Genomic DNA, 17,413 nt, shown 5'->3' on the forward strand with positions numbered 1-17,413 from the left:
ACATACCTTTGAAGACGCCAAAGGTAAGGAAGCAACGTAAAAGGCACCTGGTCCAAGGGGCCGAAATGAAGGGTTTCTCTACTTTCAACAAGGATGTTTGATGTCGTTCCCTTCAGGTTTTCCCGGTTTAGTCTCTTTCGATTGAGATGGTTTTTAATCATCCCGGTGCGATGAAGATTGCTTACACTCTTTGGTGTTTTTTGCGTTGTTTTGTTATTTATTGTGTGGTGTTAGTTTTATGTTATGTTATGTTTGGTTTGTTGTAATCGTTTTTTGGGGTTTATTTTTTTAAGAATTCCTCAATTTGTTATATTATTTATAGTTTTTTCCGTCAATAAGTAAATACAAAATCTCATTATCACACTATACCTTTTATTTACACTACACTTTTACCTTTTACCTTTTATTTATTTTATGTTATACATTCATAAATTAAGAATATAAAAGAAATTAATCACATTATTTTTATCTATTTTTGAGAGTGGATTATTTTTTATCTATTTTTAACTTCTTCATGTTGCTTACTTATATAAGAAATAAATTCCTAACTTATTATTACACATGAAATTAAGAAGTTGAGATACTACATTTTTTAAATGCTATAAAATCAGAGAATGGCCATAATCAAAGGATTTTTTTTTTTTTTTTTACACATGTTCATATACATTAACTCCATCTTTCTAATTCTAATTCTGATTCTAATACTTAATATTTAATTCTAATACTTAATACTTGATATTTAAGGGGAAAATTATAATTTGCATAAGAACAAGTTATTTGCCTCCTTGATACTTGTATAGTTCTATTACTTTTTGGAGCCTAACACAAACAAAAATTTAAATCTACACAAGCTACACTGGACTTTCTCTCATACACATTTGAACCTAATCTATAGATACCAAATCCCCATACTACTTAAGGTTCAAGCAAATCACTTGCAAACTTGTACATTGATCTCTAACCAAACCAAAGATTCAAACTTCCCTGTTTCAATCCTACAAAACTGTACCTTAAATTCATTGCAAAAGTGACATCTTTTTCTTCTCCAGATTCGGACACCCAGGACTAAATGACAAATATACCCTTTTTCTCAAACGGTGAATCCTTCAACTCTTGTTTTCATTGTAAACTAGCTCAATAACTCTCGGGTAACCTGTAGTAACATGGAGAACAAAAGCAGGATTATAAATCGTACACTTGATATTTCAGAATGAAGTAGAAATTTTGAGTTTAATAAAGCCTGATTAATTACCGCCATGGAAATTCACTGGTGTCGATCCCTGATTGATGAAGTTCATCAACATACTGCAACGCTTCTCTACATTCTTCTCGATCATCAAAAAACTCGGTTGTCTCCCCTACTGTATCGTACGTTTCATGCCCTTTCCCAGTAACCACCTTTACCAAAATTAAACCAACATATATCATTAACAAGCCACAATTTCAACCCGACTCTCACCCCAACCATGGTTGCAGAACTCGAATTACTCGGCGACCGAGTCGAAACTCGAATTACTCAGCGACCGAGTCGAGTAATCAAACTCGGTCAAACTTGGTCAAACTCAGCCAAAACTCGGGATTACATGGAAACTTGGTCAAAACTTGGTCAAAGTCAACTTGGTCAACATTTGAATACTCCCCGAGTTGCAAAGTATGCCCTAAAAAGTCCCGACCGAGTACTCCCGAGTAGCGATATTTGCAACCTTGACCCCAACTTAGAAGGAAAAAAAAGAACTTACAACAATATCACCCTCCTCGCCCATGGCGACAGCAGAACGAACGGCTACCCGTCTAATATCATGAAGGAAGACTCGGTGACCATTTGGAAGAGGCGGGTGGTAATCGTCTGCTTGATGCTTCAGGTAATCCTGCATGGTCCATCCTATGCCCGCTAACATGTCGTCCAATATGTCAACTGGTAGACAAACTACCCGTAAACATTTTTTTTTTTTTTTTGAAAAATAAAACACCGGTTACATAACTATCTATAGTTCAAAGATACTTACGTGGATCCTCGTTTCTTGGATTTTCGGATGTCAACATAGTAATGTCACTTTTGTCTGTTGCGATCTTTGTCATTACCGGACGTTTTCCTCTATCCGTCTCACCCGGACAACCAATAACTATATAAAATTAACAACAAAAGTGTTTTAGGCATTTCAACATTTGGTCAAACACTTATACTAATAAAATGGGACACTCATGGTTTTAATGAATCCACTCATAATCATGCTTAACATGTAAGTACAGTACAAGTTTCTAATGCATGCATGATATGAGTGCATTTATCAATTATATAAGTAGATTTACTAATACCCTATTGAAATGTGTAGGGTTCATACCTGTGATGATTCTTTTAGGATTGAGTTCTCTAACATTATCAAGAAGTCGTGATAAACCGTCAGGGGTATTTGCGTAATCAACCACCACTCCGTACGTTTGTTCCTCGTCGATCAACTCACATCTACCAGGCACAACATCAACCTCTTCGATCCCCCTAACAATATCTTCCAACGGTGCCCCTACCGCAATCCCGACAGCTACCGCCGCTAAAATATTATAAACATTTTGTCTACCGAGTAATCCCGATGAAATCTCGAGAATACCTTGAGGCGTATCGACCAAAACTTGTGTCTCAAATAGAGAAAGATCAAATTGTAACGGGTGTACATCGGCCTTCTCATTCTCCATTGCAAACGTTACAACGGGTACATCTTGATTTCCTTGTGCGATAAAAAGAGGGGCATTTTCGTCATCTATGTTGACAACTTTACGATGTCGTGTGGGGTCCACCATTCTAGCAAATAACTTAAGTTTAGCATTCCTATACTCTTCTTCGGTCCCATGAACATCCAAATGGTCCCTACTTAAGTTTGTGAAAACCGCAATATCGAAATCAACCTCGTCACATTTTCCCGAAGCCAATTCGTGAGACGAAACTTCCATAACGAGAGCTTCCGTCCCGTTATGGATCATTTTCGCCATCAATTTTTGGCGGGAAACAGCATCCGGGATCGTGTTTTTTGTCTCTAATTGATTTTCACCATGAACATAATGAGCCACGTTAGTTATCATCCCGGTTCTTAATCCCATAACCTCATACATACCTTTTATTAAATACCCGGTGCTCGTTTTTCCAGTTGTTCCCGTAACCCCGATCACCGCTACATTTTTTGACGGGTGCCGATAAAACGATGATGCTAAAGTGGCTAAAACCGAACTAGTGTCTTCAACTAAAACCAACGCTTTACACCCTAACGTTTCTTCAATGTCTATTTCTTTACTAGCTACAACCGCAACGGCCCCTCGTTTATCAGCCTCGGTTAAAAATAAATGTCCGTCTGTTTTTTTCCCGACACAGCATACAAACAAGTCACCGGACTCAACTAATCTTGAATCATGTTGAATTCCGGTTATCTCGATCTCTAAATTACCTAAAACGGATACGGGTACGACTTTACTCTCATCTAAAAGTTCAGCTAATGTCATTTTACATTTAGGTTCTACAATTCGAACTTCTCCTTTACGAAAAGCATCGAATTCAGTGTCGAATGGTGATTTATAGGATGAGTCACTAGTTGCCACATCATCATCTATTTCAAGATCTGAACTTTCAACTTCTGAATCGTCACCGGTAACTTTAAGTTCTTCAAGCTCCTCAATTTCCTCCAAATCGTCTTCTTCTTGCGACTGCAATTCATCTACTATTTCGTCTTTTTCCTCCTCCTTTGACTGCATCCAATATGTTAATTTTTCATGTTAAATTTCATAGTAATATAATTGATAATTATCTAGTCTTTTCAATCAATAAACTTTAAAGAAGTCATAATCCTAAATCCAAAGTAGGTTTTAGATGTAAAGTTAAGAAAAAAATCTGTACTCATTATATATGAGGTTGTTAAAGCTTATGTGGATATATGCAACTACAAAACTATATGTGTACAAGTACCTAAGAATGGTGATGAGTGCACCTCATCACGAGTAAAGCGACCTAACGAGATAAAGGCGACTCGTTGTCCTAAAGTTGACCAAAATTAGTTACCAACCCTATATGGATCTAATGTAATTTGAACGAATATTCACAAGTGAACCTAAACAAGAAACATTATTAGCATAGAAAATTAGAAATACACATACATATATAAATCACCACCTGGCACTTGTCTATTACAAAGAATTACAACCAACAGCAGAGTTTTTCTATCAAAGATGACAATTATGATCACAAAACCTAACGTAGTTTGCTTCACTTAGACATAAAATCAAAACCGATATTTATGCATGATTGACAGGAATCATACAAAAATTCATGTTAAACTGCAGAACTGAAACTCTTTCTAACCAACGAAATGATTCAACTTTCTATCTAAACAAACTCATACTCCGTATCACTTAAAATCAAAAATTCGAGTATAACAGCTAAAGAGTCAATAACCTTTAAACAAGTTCCAATCACTTATAACCACAAAACTTGAAGTGGGTTCAACTAATATTCAATATTAATAACATTTAAACCGATTCCAATTACATATACCCACAATTTTCAAGTGTGTTCTGTGTTCATCTAAAGATTCAATCTTTATAACATTTAAGCAAGTTGCAATCATTTATAACCATAATTTTCAGGTGTGCTCATCTAAAGATCCAATCTTTATAACAATTAAGCAAGTTGAAATCAATTATAACCAAAAATTTCAAGTGTGTTTAACTAAAGATTCAATCTTTTTAACATTTGAACGAGTTCCAGTCACCTAAAACCACAAATTTTAAGGGGGTTCAACTAAAAACCCAATCTTTTCAACATTTACACAACTTCCAATCACTTTTAGCCACAAATCTCAAGTGGGTTCAAATAAATAATCAACTTTGTTACCTCAATTTTCTTTGGGTTAGGTTTCAACAACCCTTTCTTAACAAATTCCTTTCTTTTCAAAGCAATTGAATCATCAATCTCAGAATACAAATCCCCTTCATCATTATTCACAGCTTTATCATCATCATCATCGTCAGGTGCATCTTTAACGTTTTCAATTGCTTTCATGAAAATAGGTTGGTCTTTTTCATACTGAGCTTCTTGAGCTTTACGTGCACGTGCAATTCTCAAATCAAGTTGTTTGAATTTAGATACACCGTGCATTGTGTCTTCTGGTGCTTCTGGTGGGTCAATTTCACCTGGGTTTGGATAGTATTTGTTTCCATCGCGTTTAATGGCAAAAAGGGTCAGATTGTTGCATCGGTGTGTGATGATGGGTGGGAGACGGTGGCGGAACGGTGGCTTGTGGTGGTAGGGTTTAGAGAGAGAAAGAGAGAAGGGTGATGAGAGAGACGGGAACATTACATCAATGGAGGGAGAGAGTCGACAGGGGGGAGGGTTTTAGGAATTTTGAACAAGACGAAAGGGATAAGGATATGTAAAGGGTTTCGCTATAAATCATACGACGTCGTGGTGACATCAGACAAAGATTTTGTCCCACATCGATGAACAACTAAATTTTTAATTAATATATAATGATGAGTATCCAAATATTAATTGCGGGTATGATTATTATTATAACAGTTTCTTGCTTATAAGATCTCTGAAATCATATTCCTTTACTTTTGAAAAGCTTTCCCGCGTTTCTGATCATCAGAAAAACTTTTTAAATTAATGTTATAACAGTTTCTTGCTTATAATAATCGAAATCATATTCCTCTATTTTTGAAAAAGCTTTCCCGCGCTTCTGATCAACAGAAAAGCTTTTTAATGCTTCCGATCAACAGAAAAGCTTTTTAAATTAATGTTATAACAGTTTCTTTCTTATAAGATTTGAATTTAATAAGATCAATCAATTATAATCGAAATCATATTCCTCTACTTTTGAAAAGCTTTCCCGCTTCCGATCATCAGAAAAGCTTTTTAAATTAATGACGGTCTCCCGGCTTCCGATCAACAGAAAAGCTTTTTAAATTAATGTTATAACAGTTTCTTTCTTATAATAACCGAAATCATATTGCTCTACTTTTGAAAAGCTTTCTCGCGCTTCCTATCTTCAGAAAAGCTTTTTAAATTAATGTTATAACAGTTTCTTTCTTATAAGATTTGAATTTAATAAGATCAATCGGTTATAATCGAAATCATATTCCTCTACTTTTGAAAAGCTTTCCCGCTTCCGATCATCAAAAAAGCTTTTTAAATTAATGACGGTATCAGAAAAGCTTTTTAAATTAATGATTATTATTATAACAGTTTCTTGCTTATAAGATCTCTGAAATCATATTCCTTTACTTTTGAAAAGCTTTCCCGCGTTTCTGATCATCAGAAAAACTTTTTAAATTAATGTTATAACAGTTTCTTGCTTATAATAATCGAAATCATATTCCTCTATTTTTGAAAAAGCTTTCCCGCGCTTCTGATCAACAGAAAAGCTTTTTAATGCTTCCGATCAACAGAAAAGTTTTTTAAATTAATGTTATAACAGTTTCTTTCTTATAAGATTTGAATTTAATAAGATCAATCAATTATAATCGAAATCATATTCCTCTACTTTTGAAAAGCTTTCCCGCTTCCGATCATCAGAAAAGCTTTTTAAATTAATGACGGTCTCCCGGCTTCCGATCAACAGAAAAGCTTTTTAAATTAATGTTATAACAGTTTCTTTCTTATAATAACCGAAATCATATTCCTCTACTTTTGAAAAGCTTTCTCGCGCTTCCGATCTTCAGAAAAGCTTTTTAAATTAATGTTATAACAGTTTCTTTCTTATAAGATTTGAATTTAATAAGATCAATCGGTTATAATCGAAATCATATTCCTCTACTTTTGAAAAGCTTTCCCGCTTCCGATCATCAGAAAAGCTTTTTAAATTAATGACGGTATCAGAAAAGCTTTTTAAATTAATGACGGTCTCCCCGCTTCCGATCATCTTTCAAGCAAGTGTTCCAAGTCTCGAATCGATCGTCTATTGTCAATTCCTCTAAATAAATCAAACAAGTGTTCCAAGTCTCGAGCGTCTATTGTCAATTCCTCTAAATAAATCAAACAAGTGTACCAAGTCTCAAAGCGTCTATTGGTTTAAAAATATGATACAATTCCCCTTAATAGATTTGTTGTATCCTATTTTTAAATCAATGACAGTCTTCCTGGTTGCGATCATGATACAAAGATTTTATCCCACATCGATGAATAACTAAAATTTTAATTAATATATAATGATGAGTATCCAAATACTAATTGAGGATATGGTTAATGTTATAACATTTTCTTTCTCATAAGATTTGAATTTAATAAGATCAATCGGTTATAATCGAAATCATATTCCTCTACTTTTGAAAAGCTTTCCCGCTTCTGATCATCAGAAATGCTTTTTAAATTAATGTTATAACAGTTTCTTTCTTATAAGATTTGAATTTAATAAGATCAATCGGTTATAATTGAAATCATATTCCTCTACTTTTGAAAAGCTTTCCCGCTTCCGATCATCAGAAAAGTTTTTTAAATTAATGACGGTCTCCCTGCTTCCGATCATCAGAAAAGCTTTTTAAATTAATGACGGTCTCCCCGCTTCCGATCATCTTTCAAGCAAGTGTTCCAAGTCTCGAATCGAGCGTCTATTGTCAATTCCTTTAAATAAATCAAACAAGTGTTCCAAGTCTCGAGCGTCTATTGTCAATTCCTCTAAATAAATCAAACAAGTGTTCCAAGTTTCAAAGCGTCTATTGGTTTAAAAATATGATACAATTCCCCTAATTGAGGGTATGGTTAGTATTATAACAGTTTCTTGCTTATAAGATTTGAATTTAATAAGATCAATCGGTTATAATCGAAATCATATTTATCTATTTTTGAAAAGCTTTCCCGCGCTTCCGATCAACAGAAGAGCTTTTTAAATTAATGTTATAACAGTTTCTTGCTTATAATAACTGAAATCATATTCCTCTACTTTTGAAAAGCTTTCCCGCGCTTTCGATCATCAGAAAAGCTTTTTAAATTAATGTTATAACAGTTTCTTTCTTATAAGATTTGAATTTAATAAGATCAATCAGTTATAATCGAAATCATATTCCTCTACTTTTGTAAAGCTTTCCCGCTTCCGATCATCAGAAAAGCTTTTTAAATTAATGACGGTCTCCCGGCTTCCGATCAACAGAAAAGCTTTTTAAATTAATGTTATAACAGTTTCTTTCTTATAATAACCGAAATCATATTCCTCTACTTTTGAAAAGCTTTCTCGCGCTTCCGATCTTCAGAAAAGCTTTTTAAATTAATGCTATAACCGTTTCTTTCTTATAAGATTTGAATTTAATAAGATCAATCGGTTATAATCGAAATCATATTCCTCTACTTTTGAAAAGCTTTCCCGCTTCCGATCATCAGAAAAGCTTTTTAAATTAATGACGGTATCAGAAAAGCTTTTTAAATTAATGACGGTCTCCCCGCTTCCGATCATCTTTCAAGCAAGTGTTCCAAGTCTCGAATCGAGCGTCTATTGTCAATTCCTCTAAATAAATCAAACAAGTGTTCCAAGTCTCGAGCGTCTATTGTCAATTCCTCTAAATAAATCAAACAAGTGTACCAAGTCTCAAAGCGTCTATTGGTTTAAAAATATGATACAATTCCCCTTAATAGATTTGTTGTATCCTATTTTTAAATCAATGACAGTCTTCCTGGTTGCGATCATGATACAAAGATTTTATCCCACATCGATGAATAACTAAAATTTTAATTAATATATAATGATGAGTATCCAAATACTAATTGAGGATATGGTTAATGTTATAACATTTTCTTTCTCATAAGATTTGAATTTAATAAGATCAATCGGTTATAATCGAAATCATATTCCTCTACTTTTGAAAAGCTTTCCCGCTTCTGATCATCAGAAATGCTTTTTAAATTAATGTTATAACAGTTTCTTTCTTATAAGATTTGAATTTAATAAGATCAATCGGTTATAATCGAAATCATATTCCTCTACTTTTGAAAAGCTTTCCCGCTTCCGATCATCAGAAAAGTTTTTTAAATTAATGACGGTCTCCCCGCTTCCGATCATCAGAAAAGCTTTTTAAATTAATGACGGTCTCCCCGCTTCCGATCATCTTTCAAGCAAGTGTTCCAAGTCTCGAATCGAGCGTCTATTGTCAATTCCTTTAAATAAATCAAACAAGTGTTCCAAGTCTCGAGCGTCTATTGTCAATTCCTCTAAATAAATCAAACAAGTGTTCCAAGTTTCAAAGCGTCTATTGGTTTAAAAATATGATACAATTCCCCTAAATAGATTTATCGTATCCTGTTTTTAAATCAATGACGGTCTTCCTGGTTGTGATCTTCTTTCAAACAAGTGTTCCAAGTCTGACAATACTAATCGAGGGTATGGTTAATGTTATAACAGTTTCCTTCTTATAAGATTTGAATTTAATAAGATCAATCGGTTATAATCTAAATCATGTTCCTCTACTTTTGAAAAGCTTTTTAAATTAATGACGGTCTCTCGGCTTCCGATCATCTTTCAAGCAAGTGTTCCAAGTCTCGAATCGAGCGTTTATTGTCAATTCCTCTAAATAAATCAAACAAGTGTTCCAAGTCTCGAGAGTCTATTGTCAATTCCTCTAAATAAATCAAACAAGTGTTCCAAGTCTCAAAGCGTCTATTGGTTTAAAAATATGATACAATTCCACTAAATAGATTTGTTGTATCCTATTTTTAAATCAATGACGGTCTTCCTGGTTGCGATCATCTTTCAAACAAGTGTTCCAAGTATGGCAATAAACAATTTCGGATCGGGTGTAACCTGCGAAAAGACAACGAATATATTTTAAAGGGTATGATCAATATCATAACAGTTTGCTCCTTATAAGATTCGAATTTAATAAGATCAATCGGTTATGGTATAGATCAGAACCCTTTACTTTTGAAAATATTTTTAAAGGGTATGGTTAATATCATAATAGTTTCTTTCTTATACGATTCGAATTTAATAAGATCAATCGGTTATGATAGAAATCAAATCCTTTTACTTTTGAAAACCTTATTAAATTAATGACGGTCTCCCCCTTACGACCATCTTTCAAGCAAGTGTTCCAAGTCTCGAATCGAGCGTCTATTGTCAATTCCCCTAAATAGATCAAACAAGTGTTCCAAGTCTCGAATTCGCAGGTTACACCTGATCCGAAGTTGTCTATTGTCAAACTTGGAACACTTGCTTGAAAGATGATGGAAAGCGGGAGAACGTCGTTGATTTAAAAATATGATACAATTCCCCTAAATAGATCTGTTGTATCCTATTTTTAAATCAATGACGGTCTTCCTGGTTCCGGTCATCTTTCAAATAAGTGTTCCAAGTCTCGCAATAAACAATTTCGGATCGGGTGTAACCTGCAAAGAGACAACGAATATATTTTAAAAGGGTATGATCAATATCATAACAGTTCGTTGCTTATAAGATTAGAATCTAATAAGATCAATCGGTTATGGTATAGATCAGAACCCTTTACTTTTGAAACTATTTTTAAAGGGTATGATTAATAACATAACAGTTTCTTTCTTATAATGCAAAAATCTTCAAGGCCCATAAGAACAAATCATTCCGTTTTTTGTGCACAATGAAAAACAAATACCACTATGTGTGACTTCATGATAAAGTAACTTACTACTTAATAAAAAAATAATACTTTTTGCATCATACATAGGTATACTATGAATTAAATGATATTAAAACTTAATAACATGTAGCAGTGTTGTAAATCTTCTTATTTATTCCCGAGATCTCTCCGAAATCTCGTTTTTGAAAAGCCGCCAAGACGAGATGTCCATTTCCCTAGATTTCTTGGTCAACGAGATCAAACTTGATCAAAGCCACGATTTCTCGAATTTTCTCGCTCATTTCTCGAATATTCTCATAAAATCTCGTAATTTTCGGGTTTTCTCGCTTATTTCTTGAGTTGTTATGTATAATCTCATAAAAATATATATAGATATACATATATTTATTTATTTATATTATAAACACTAAAAAGTCAAAGTAAGTCAACATCCGAGATCTCCTCGAGATTTTTTCGAGATGCTGAGATCTCCCAAAAATGTCAAAACGAGATCTCTCGGAAATCCGAGATCTCCAACCTTGCCGCATGTAGTGGGTTGAAGAAAAAACTGTTTTAAAAAAATATTAAAAGTAAAAAGTGAGGGAAATGTAAATAAAAAAAATAATTAAAATAAAAATTTTCCGGTTATTGACAATGTCAAACGACGTTATGTAAAAACATAAAACGAAAACCATGTGTGTTTTTCAAGTATATATATGCAATAAACATGTGATGATATAAATTATGTACATTTTGGAGTCCTCGCTTTACGGCACATAATGTTTTTGATAAATTTGATTGACAAAAAGGATGAAAAGATGGGTTAAAAATCTAAGGTTACAAAAAAAAAAAAAAAGGAAAAAAAAAATAAGACAAAAGTGATACACTTCAAAATTTATGTTTTCCAGACAATAATTTGCATTTAGGTTAACGTTGTTTGTTGAAATTTTAAACCTTCATATTTATTTACATAGTTTAAACCTTCATATTTATCTACATAAATAGCTAGTTAAAATTAATAAGATAACTATCTATTAAATAATTTTAACTCGAGGTCTGGCGAGAAATTTATTTGTTCTATATATTTGTAATTATCATTTGCCTATCTATAATTGCAACCAATCTTTTATCTTTTATTAATCATCATCGGAGTAATAACGAGTGGGAAGATACGGCCAGGTAATGAAATATCCCGTTCATATCGATTATAAACGTTTCATATTAATTGGTTTCGTTGTGAGGTTTTGACCTCTATATGAGACATTTTTCAAAGACTGCATTCGTTTTTAAAACAAACCATAACCTTTACTTTATCGATAAATGTTTAAAAAGCATCGCGAAGATTATTAAATAATGATAATCTAAAATATAGCGTTTACACACGACCAATTCATAATGGTTTACAATAATATTACACAACAACTTAAGTCTCCGAATGCAGTTTTTAAAACAATATTATACAAGCATGCAGACTCCAATTCCTGTCTTTATTTAGCATGCAACAGCGGAAGCTCTTAATAATCACCTGAAAATAAACATGCTTTAAACGTAAATAAAAATGTTGGTGAGTTATAGGTTTAACCTATATATATCAAATTTCAATTAATAGGCCACAAGACTTCATTTTTCATATCAACATACAGGAACACTCATTTGTATAAAAATTATTCATATAATGAACACCTGGTAACCGACATTAACAAATGCATCTAGAATATCCCCAAATATACAGGTACACTCTTCTGTATATAAAAGCATCCGTAACCCGGATGGGGTTTGTTAGGCCCATAGATCTATCTTCAGGATTCGCGTCAATTAGGGGGTCTGTTCCCTAATTCTTAGGCTACCAAGCTGAAAGGGTGATATCCGGTATAATGATTCAATCATAGAATATAGTTTCAAGTACTTGTGCCTATTTTGTAAAACATTTATAAAACTGCATGTATTCTCATCCCAAAAATATTCGATAGTAAAAAAATGGGACTATAACTCACTTTCACAGATTTTCAAATCGTCGGAAATAAGACTTGGCCACGGGTCGATTCACGAACCTATAACAAATAATGTAACGACCCGGCTTTTTCGACTTGCTTTTGTGCCTTGTGATTTTTGCGAAACTGCGTATTTATGCGTACCGTGCTACTTTATACTCTGGAACCTTTATATGCATGGATTACTTTCATTTATATGTTAAAACGTGTCTTAGAGTATGTAGGGTACTTAACTTGTTCACCGGAAGCTTTTATGACCGTTAGTGTCACTTGACGTTTCGAATAAACTGCGAACCGCCCACACGTTTAACTTTTGTCGTAATCGGAATATTATGACTACGAAATATTAATTATTATTTTATAATAATAATTACTTGGGTTTTTGGATGCTTAATTATGCGTAGTAATTTAATTATGCTTACTAGTTAGTCTTGTTGGACTTTCTACCTTGTTGGACTTAAACCCAACCTACTCTAGCTAGTAGCCCATTTATTTAGCCCACTTATTAATTTACTAGTGACCCAATAATAAGTAAGACAAATGCCCATTTATTAGAGGGAACATGCTAGCATTTATGTCAAGTATTATCCTTAATGTTGCATGGGATCCTAACATAAGCACCAACTTTAGACAACCATTAACCAAAAAGTAAACTTTTGTCCCCCTTGTCCCCCTCCAAAAATCACGGCCAACTTCACCACCACCCTCCCCCATTCACCTATAAATACCACCCTTATTCCATCCATTTAACACTTGCTTTCATTTGTAATTCACACACACACACACACTCTCTAATTCTCTCTAGTTCTTTCTCTCTCTAAAAGTATAAGTATTTTGAACTTTTCTTCTTCTTCTCCTTCTCATCACCACGAATTCATCATCATCATCATCATCATCATGGGTCTATCTTTTTAGCTTTTGATCTTGATTATATCTTGTAGATTCAAACATGGATTTGAATCCTTCAAGAACATGGAAGATTCAAGCTTTCTAGCTTTAAATCTTCACCCACTTTGTAGATCTATATCTTTTAACTTTAAATCTTATTATTTTGTTATAAAGATTCAAACTTGTGTTTATAATCTTCATGTAACTTAAAGATCCAAGCTTTATGCTTCAAGATCTTCAAGAACAATCAAGATGCAAGCTTTCTAGCTTGGATCTTCATATCTTTTGTTGGATCTATGTTTTCTAACTTATGATCTCATTATTTTGATATAAAGATCAAAACTTGTGTTTATGGTCTTCATATAACTTAAAGATCTAAGTTTTATGCTTCAAGTTCTTCAAGAACACTAAAGGTTTAAGCTTTCTAGCTTTGTGACCTTATAACTTATGTGAAAGGGATCCAAGATCTCCAGCTTAGGGTTCCATCACCTCATTTGACTTAGATTATGTTCATACTTGTTTGATTGATGTAAAGTTTGTAGCTTTAGTTGTAAATGTAACTTGTAATTGTGTTAAGACTAAGGATATGATGTAACATTGGTTCATCATCCATCTAAGACTCTTAAATGAGTTGTGTTATTACTTGGTCTTAACATATTGTGTATTGATGGTAGAATCTTAGTCAAAAGTGATGCTAAACCATCAACGAGTTGTACACTTGAAGCTACAAGCATCAAGGATGAGAACCGTGTGAAATGCCCCGTTCATATAAATTATAAACGTTTCATATTAATTGGTTTCTTTGTGAGGTTTTGACCTCTATATGAGACGTTTTTCAAATCTTGCATTCGTTTTTAAAAACAACCATAACCTTTATTATTGAATAAAGGTCTTAATAACATAATTTAGATTGTCTATCAAAGACAATCTCCTCAAATAAATAAGTTTTTACACAACCCATTACAATATGATCAAATATATTACAACAAATACTCTGAATGCAAGTTTAAACAATATAAATAATTATGCCGACTCCAAATCTTGACCTTGGGTTGGCATACGACAGCGGAAGCATTTTTAATATTCACCTGAGAATAAACATGCTTAAAACGTCAACAAAAAAATGTTGGTGAGTCATAGGTTTAATTTCTATATAATAATCATAACATTTAATAAGCCACAAGATTTCATTTAATCAAATGCGCAGGATCATTACAACTGTAAAAATCATTCATACGATGAGTCGCCTGGTAACTGACCTTAACATAGAGTGCTTAAGATATCTGACATCATACATTCCACTATTCAAATGTATGACAAGAACCCTTCGAAGTACTAAAGCATTTCCACTATTCGAAAATGGGGGTGGTTGGTGCCCGTAGATCTACCTTTAGGATTCGCGTCAATTAGTGTTTTTCACTAATTCGTAGGTTACCAAGAATAATAATAATAAGTACAGATATCCGGTATAACAAAACAGTCGTAGAATGTAGTTTCATGAACTTGTGCTTATTTTGTAAAACATTTATAAATTGCATGTATTCTCATCCCAAAATAATTTAGATAGTAAAAATGGGACTATAACTCGCTTTCACAGATTACTAATTCGTCGAGAATTAGACTTGGCCACGGGTTGATTTATGAACCTATAACAATATATATATACATATATTAAAATATGATCGAAATATATTCACAATATTTTCTTTATTACGTGTTGATGATTTTTAGTTGTTCAGTTAGCAGTCCAATGTTAGTAGTTCATAATTTGTCATACATGAATAACTTAATATATATCTTGAATCAATCCACGACCCAGTGTATACATATCTCAGTATTGATCACAACTCAAACTATATATATATTTTGGAATCAACCTCAACCCTGTATAGCTAACTCCAACATTTGCATATAGAGTGTCTATGGTTGTTTCGCAATATATATATATATATATATATATATATATATATATATATATATATATATATATATATATATATATATATATATATATATATATATAGATGGGTCAACATGATAGGTCGAAACATTGTATACGTGTCTATAGTATCTCAAGATTACATAATATACAATATAAGTTGATTAAGTTATGGTTGGAATAGATTTGTTACAAATTTTCACGTAGCTAAAATGAGTAGTTTTTACTAATTTTGTTTTACCCGTCATTTCTCGTTTCAAATCCGTTTTGAGTGATTTATGTAGTGACCCGAACTTTTCCATGTTTATATATATATATTAAATGAAATTGTCATTTACATGATTAAGTGTTTCCAACATGTTAAGCAATCAAACTTGTTAAGACTTGATTAATTGAAATAGGTTTCATATAGACAATTGACCACCCAAGTTGACCGGTGATTCACGAACGTTAAAACTTGTAAAAACTATACGATGACATATATATGGTTATATATATAGTTAACATGATTTTATTATAAGTATGTATCTCATTAGGTATTTTAACAATGAGTTATATACATAAAAATGAGACTATTAATTTAAGAAACTCGAAAACGATATATATACCAATTATCGTTATAATAACATCTTACTAGGTACATATGAATCATATTAAGATATTGATACACTTGGTTAATTATGTTAAATGATAAGTAAATATATTATTAAGTGTATTAATAATGAAATACATATGTAAAAATAAGACTACTAACTTAATGATTTCGAAACGAGACATATATGTAACGATTATCGTTGTAACGACATTTAACTGTATATATATCATACTAAGATATATTATATATCATAATATCATGATAATATAACAATTTAACATCTCATTTGTTATAATAAACAATGGGTTAACAACATTCAACAAGATCGTTAACCTAAAGGTTTCAAAACAACATTTACATGTAACGACTAACGATGACTTAACGACTCAGTTAAAATGTATATACATGTAGTGTTTTAATATGTATTCATACACTTTTGAAAGACTTAAAGACACTTATCAAAATACTTCTACTTAACAAAAATGCTTACAATTACATCCTCGTTCAGTTTCATCAACAATTCTACTCGTATGCACCCGTATTCGTATTCGTACAATACACAGCTTTTAGATGTATGTACTATTGGTATATACACTCCAATGATCAGCTCTTAGCAGCCCATGTGAGTCACCTAACACATGTGAGAACCATAATTTGGCAACTAGAATGAAATATCTCATAAAATTACAAAAATATGAGTAATCATTCATGACTTATTTACATGAAAACAAAATTACATATCCTTTATATCTAATCCATACACCAACGACCAAAAACACCTACAAACACTTTCATTCTTCAATTTTCTTCATCTAATTGATCTCTCTCAAGTTCTATCTTCAAGTTCTAAGTGTTCTTCATAAATTCCAAAAGTTCTAGTTTCATAAAATCAAGAATACTTCCAAGATTGCAAGTTTACTTCCAAGTTTTCTACATCCATTCGAAGTAATCATCCAAGATCAAGAAACCTTTGTTAATTACAGTAGGTTATCTTTCTAATACAAGGTAATAATCATATTCAAAATTTAATTCAATTTCTATAACTATAACAATCTTATTTCGAGTGGAAATCTTATTTGAAATTGTTTTCGTGTCATGATTCTGCTTCAAGAACTTTCAAGCCATCCAAGGATCCTTTGAAGCTAGATCTATTTTTCTTATTTCCAGTAGGTTTATCCAAGGAACTTGAGGTAGTAATAATGTTGATAACATCATTCGATTCATACATATAAAGCTATCTTATTCGAAGGTTTAAACTTGGAATCACTAGAACATAGTTTAGTTAATTCTAAACTTGTTCGCAAATAAAAGTTAATCCTTCTAACTTGACTTTTAAAATCAACTAAACACATGTTCTATATCTATATGATATGCTAACTTAATTATTTAAAACCTGGAAACACGAAAAACACCGTAAAACCGGATTTACGCCGTCGTAGTAAC

General features: G+C 32.4%; 1 protein-coding gene across 1 annotated transcript; it reads right to left on the minus strand.

Moving 5' to 3' along the window:
• Window positions 1-778: 778 nt before the first annotated feature.
• LOC139847115 (UDP-N-acetylmuramoyl-L-alanyl-D-glutamate--2,6-diaminopimelate ligase MurE homolog, chloroplastic) lies at window positions 779-5,386 on the minus strand. Its single transcript, XM_071836726.1, has 6 exons — window positions 4,874-5,386; window positions 2,343-3,732; window positions 2,007-2,123; window positions 1,740-1,915; window positions 1,253-1,398; window positions 779-1,153 (listed from the first exon to the last, which is right to left on the minus strand). The coding sequence occupies exons 1-6, from the start codon at window positions 5,333-5,335 to the stop codon at window positions 1,135-1,137; spliced, it is 2,310 nt and encodes a 769-aa protein (XP_071692827.1). The 5' UTR covers window positions 5,336-5,386; the 3' UTR covers window positions 779-1,134.
• Window positions 5,387-17,413: the final 12,027 nt, after the last annotated feature.

Source organism: Rutidosis leptorrhynchoides, chromosome 5 (genome assembly GCF_046630445.1).
Source record: "Rutidosis leptorrhynchoides isolate AG116_Rl617_1_P2 chromosome 5, CSIRO_AGI_Rlap_v1, whole genome shotgun sequence".
In the NCBI taxonomy this organism is placed as follows: Eukaryota; Viridiplantae; Streptophyta; class Magnoliopsida; order Asterales; family Asteraceae; genus Rutidosis; species Rutidosis leptorrhynchoides.